General features: G+C 41.0%; 1 protein-coding gene across 1 annotated transcript; it reads right to left on the bottom strand.

The window, feature by feature from the left end:
- Nucleotides 1–387: 387 nt before the first annotated feature.
- LOC140293151 (uncharacterized) lies at nt 388–5268 on the bottom strand. The gene is made up of 12 exons (XM_072379515.1): nt 5100–5268; nt 4696–4845; nt 3908–4033; nt 3649–3812; nt 3407–3494; nt 3184–3276; nt 2627–2653; nt 2453–2488; nt 2285–2371; nt 1464–1499; nt 1175–1252; nt 388–953 (listed from the first exon to the last, which is right to left on the bottom strand). The coding sequence occupies exons 1-11, from the start codon at nt 5185–5187 to the stop codon at nt 1179–1181; spliced, it is 969 nt and encodes a 322-aa protein (XP_072235616.1). The 5' UTR covers nt 5188–5268; the 3' UTR covers nt 388–953; nt 1175–1178.
- Between the last annotated feature and the right edge of the window lie 279 nt (nt 5269–5547).

Raw genomic sequence — 5547 nt, 5'->3', positions numbered from 1 at the left:
CCTCAATATAAGCCAGATATAAATCACCATCTATCCAACAAAGATAATGGACATACAGTAGGTAATCAAACACATAAACACAGATCAAATTAACACAATTCGATGATTATAGTCACAATTGGAAAAATAATGATGTCAACTATCAAATGTCTCCAATGGCTGGACATTGTGATGAAATTCGATCAATGAAACAAATTACCTACAGCTTACGAATAAAAAAAGGCCTATGTGCTGTAAGATGGACAAATTGGTACCTCTATGTGACAAAGAAGTGTTTACCCCCCTTGTATTTCTGTGTTTTTGCATTGATTGGAAAAAAATAAGTTTAAAAAAAAATATATATATATATATATATCTGAAATCATTAATTCAGTCTATAATTGCACATCATCAGGATGAACCCTGGCTGCTCACCAAACTTTTGCTCACAGACTGAACTATCTGTTCAACGGTGATTCTCTGACAGGAGGACACTCTTTCTACTCAACTCAGAGACACTGAGGAACCAGGTGACCAGAACCAGAACCCAAATCCAGGATGCAGAGGTTCTTCAGTGAATGTGGTGTTGAAGGTGTGGAGGTGGATCAGTGTGTCAGAGGAGACTCTGTAGAAGGACAGAGTGCCAGCAGGACGGTCCACATACACTGCTGCTCTGTTAGAGACAGAGGAGGAGGAGGAGGAGGAGGAGATTCCCACAGATACAAATATGTTTTATACATCCAAAACTTTGTTACACATGAACATCACAGTACAAGTGCAAGATCTTTCTGACTGCCCGATGGGGTGAAGGAGTTCACACCCAAAACAATCCCTTTGTAGATGAAGCTGTTTGCGTGCAACACTGCTTTTAGCACTCGTCTCGTCTTCCTCAGGGAGGAGGTGAGCACACTGAAGACGTCGTGTTTAAAAGGAGGCGAGATTGTTTCAGCTGTGGTCCTCCCCGGCCGCAGGGTCTAAAATATCACACACAAGCAGCCTTATTTTTGGATTCTTGATCAAATGTATTGACAAAAACAAGAAACGCCACTGTCGACGATCGATTTGTGTCTTATCAAAGGCAAAGTTTAGTTTTTGCCGGCAGGAAATCAGAAAATATTCTCAGCGTTAAATCCTCCCGTTTAAATCTTGAATGTGATTCTTTGGCCATCAATTCTGTGCCACAGTTTTGACTCACCAGGTCAGCCGCCCATCTCTCTTGACACGTCAGATGTTTGACCCACCATGGGTGTTTCGTGCACCTCTAAGGTCTCTTCTAATTGATTAAAAAAAAAAAACACTGTCACAACCCAAACAGTCTGAATCGCAGCACATGTTCTGCTAATTTAGTAAAAGAGGCTGCAGATGGTGGTATTTCACCTCCGATTAGATGAGAAAACACAGGTGTGGTGGTAGTCACAGAATAACATGCAGAAACATCTTTTGACTTTTTATGCTTTTGCCATCAACAGTAACATTTCACTCACCAGTTTTCTCGTTGGTTTGAAGCATTGCAGCGCCCTCTGTTGAATAATAACAGAACTGTCACAGCCGGCTTAAACACCTCATATATGATGAAAAGCTGCATGTGTACTGGTTTCAACATGTAGAGGGCATTAAATCTTCATATTGGAACAGCCAGGACTCCAAATCTTTGGACAGCAGACACCGTTTTAACATTTAAATGTTACATATTGAACTCATAAAAATACCTGCAGATTAAATTTGTGCTGCAACTAAAAAATAGTCCCAAAAAAAAAAAAAAAAAAAAAAAAAAAAAAAAAAAAACATGCCTACCTATCTGGAACAATAACATTTAGTTTAAGTGTGTCAGTGCTGGTGTGTGGGGACACATTTAGCCAGAAGATTCTTCATCCTCTGACATGGTCATGGTTCATATTCTGCTGAATAGTGGAACAGTTGCTGTGACGCACGTTCACAGCATTGTATCTTTTACAGTGTGAGAAATCAGCCAAATCAACCTTTTTTGGGGGGAAATTTATCTTAAATGTAACATTCTCATTCATTTACAATCTCTGCATGTTCGTTTTATTTTTATCAACCAGCTAAGTACGGTAAGTGCCTCGCAGCTTCATAATGATCAGGACAAACAAAATTGTAGTGAGCGTGACCTCTGACATGATTGCTGGGGTCTCTGTTAATTGATAAAAAAAAAAAATATATATAAAAAAAAAAACTGTCAAAACCCAAACAATCTGACTCACGGCACATGTTCTGCTATTTTAATAAAAGAGGCTGCAGATGGTGGCATTTCACCTCTTATCAGATGAGAGAACACTTCACTCACCAGGTGTGGTGTTGGTCTGAGACGTCCCAGTGTGTTTCAGCTCCCGTCTGAATGTTTCTCCATTCGACAACTTAGCAGGTGGATCCTCTGTCAAAACAATCGTCGTCAACGCAATGCATCTTTTCTGACTTTTTATGCTTTTGCCATCAACGGTAACGTTTCACTCACCAGTTTTCTTGATGGCTTGAAGCATCCCAGCACCCTCTGTTGAATAATAAAAGGACTGTCATGGCCAGTTCAAAAAACACCATCACACCATGACTTCAGTAGGTGCTGATGGCCGATCTTCTGTTAGCATACACAGCTTTTCATTGTACGACGTGAACAGAAGATTTATCTTACCTTCCTCTGACTTTTGTACATTTCTTCCTGTATGAAAGAAGAAAATACTTGTGTTAGCTCACTGTATGCCATCACTGATCGTGATCAAGACTTGTTTTGCAATCCTGGCTTATTTGTGAGTCAGTATCTACAGAACGGATGCAGCGACTCTTCACATTCACCCTCTGTCATCATCGCCGGCTGAGCTGTTGGGCCTTCAGGCGCCTCGAACTTGTTAAGACGAACCCCAGATGTACAAACAGCTGTCGCTGGGCTGTTTTGATATCAAGTGAACCAGAAAAATATGCAGATTCTCAGGCAGACTCGGCTTTGCGCCACCCTTTACCTCCATTTGAGGAATGTCCTCGAAAAGCTGCCCAATTACAAAAGTCAAATAAAATTACTTTAAAGTAAAAAGCTTCAGCTTTCAGTGTTCATCTTTCTGTGAATCCATAAATCTAACAGAGCGCACCAAACCAACAAAAAGAAAGAGTGCCAATAAATATGTTCAAAATGATCTCAAGTTTGCGTTTATTCAATTAAGTGGAATAAGTATGTGTATTTTTGTGGATTCTTACTTTTTCTGCAAACGAAAACGACGACGATGACGACACTCAGGACCACGACCACGGCAGCTAACATTATAACAAGAATGCTTAAGTCTGGAGCCCCTGAGAGAAAACGAAGAGTGGGAAAATAACAGTGTGTTCAAACATTAGCACTCTCACAGTGTCAGAATGTGGAGAATTCATGGTCTATCTGGATGGATATATTCGGATATTTGCAGGTGTGATGACTCACAAGTAGTCAAAGGGTTCTTGACTCTTTTGCTGAACTCGAAGCTGACAGGATTTTCTAAAACACAGCTGACTGAGCTGTCCAATCTCTCCTAATCAATCGGGAGAAAACAGCCTTAAATTAGCTTGAGGCTCAAAACTGAAACCAACATTAAATTCTAAAAGAATTGGAAGGTCTCCATCAGAGTAGAAACGACATTACGACGCTGGTCAAATCACCCACAAACATTAGAATTCTGTCCATACCTTAGTTATGATTATCTGCCTGGGTTCACGCTTGATCATGTCTAAATCTTTCCAGAAATACTCGACCGGTTCCATGTCGGCGGTGATTTTGCCTTCACAGGTGACAACACAGTAGGTCATCTCAGCGTTGCACTTGGTGAGGATAACGGGCGTGGGGACAGGAGCTGATAGAAACAGAAACCATAGAAAACAAAAAGTGCATTCGACTGGAGCTCAGAAAGACATGTAGCCGAACGTCAGCCAAACTTCCTCCACTTACAGATGACCCGGATTTCAATGGTGCTTCTGACTTTGCCGTTGACCTCTGCTGTGTAAATGCCGCTGTCCATTCCAGTCAGGTTTTTGATCTTCAGATTACCAGTTGAACTATTGAACTCACAGCGATCTGAATACGAGACACATACTGTTGTTGAACTTTTTAAGATTTCAAGAGGACATATTCTGCTTTTTGGGTGTCTGTTTTTCCTTCAGTGTGTTATTGCTTCTTGGTTTAAAAAAAAAAAAAGGAAATAACACATTGTTTTGTCATTTTCAGTCCTCCAAAGATGGACAAAAGTAGAAATAAAGACAGGAAAGGGTTTGGGTAACGCGACCAGGAGAAACTGAATTGCTCTGCTAAGGTCCAAGGACCAGGCAAAACATAGACCCACACACTGGTCCAAATCACTGCCCCTGATCCAGTACCTCGACTCGGATTCCTGCACCTGGATGAACCTTGTGCGCGTTGAAAAGTTACAAATCCGAGAAAGGTCATGAAAGGGTTAAGGTTAGGGCAGGTGGAACCTCCGCGGAACGACAAGTTGTTGTCTTCGCTAAAAAGCTACTGATCCTTCTGGCCCACTTATTAAAGTATACTCAATATAATTCTCTCAAATATATTCATTTTATAGAGTTAAAGGCAATGAGTTTTGCTGAATAGATAAAAGAGCTTCAGTGAGATTGGGAATGAAACAATAACCCAAAGGTGCGTTTTGAGACCAATGATCAAAAATCTGCCCGAATTTTTATCTTTAATCTCATCACTTTAGGCCGAAATCACAACTGCACCTTCAAAATGGTGGTTGAAGACAACTTCATCCGCAATATACTCAACGGCGACGTCAGATCCATGTTTCCAGGTGACACCGATTATCTCCTCAGCCACTGGACCCGGGGAGAGGACAGCTGTGGACCCCCGTTTCCTGAAAGGATCGGCTTCTAAATAAAAATAAAAAAACAAGATCAACAAATCGGTCTTTGTAAAGTTGTTTTATTAATCGATTCGAGAATGTTTCACAGTTTCCGCTCTGTCCTGCGTTTAAATCTGGGTCAGTTTTCAGCGTCAACCTTCCATCATCCTTTCCTCTGCTGCTGTGTTCTCTGATCAGGTCTGGGGCACGTTTTTAACTCGAAAAGCTGACGCCAGGTCGTCTGGAGCCTGCAGACGCAGTCCAGTGACAGAGCTTACTTACCCGAATTTACCGTCGCTGAAATACACAGAACTCCAGCCAGGACAGTAAACGCCACCAGTCGCATTTTCCGGAAAACGAATAAATACATAGACACACTTCGGCTCTTAATTTTTTCACAAGCAATTCCCGATATCCGTCTGTGAGAAGTTCAAAAGACAAAGACCCGGAAAGTCCGTCGGCCAGATATGAATACAAAAAAAGTAATTGTGCAATTTCCTTTTTTCTTCGCATTATGACGTCTCATCTATTTTTTTTTCTTGAAAGGCGCGCGCATGTATCCGCGAACTTTAGCAATATATCTGTCATTTAATTTGGGATAACATCAAGTCTGACTTGAAGCTGCGCTGGAGAACAGTGAAGATGTATCTGTTTATTTATGTTTTTTCCAAAGTCAAAAGAACATATTGAAAGGATCATCACAGAAATTCTGTTTGCAGAAATTAACATT

Source organism: Leuresthes tenuis, unplaced genomic scaffold (assembly GCF_036924035.1).
Source record: "Leuresthes tenuis unplaced genomic scaffold, fLeuTen1.0.hap1 SCAF_1, whole genome shotgun sequence".
Taxonomy (NCBI): domain Eukaryota; kingdom Metazoa; phylum Chordata; class Actinopteri; order Atheriniformes; family Atherinopsidae; genus Leuresthes; species Leuresthes tenuis.
The sequence above is the reverse complement of the archived record's forward strand: the minus strand, read 5'-3'. Positions and strand labels throughout refer to the sequence as shown.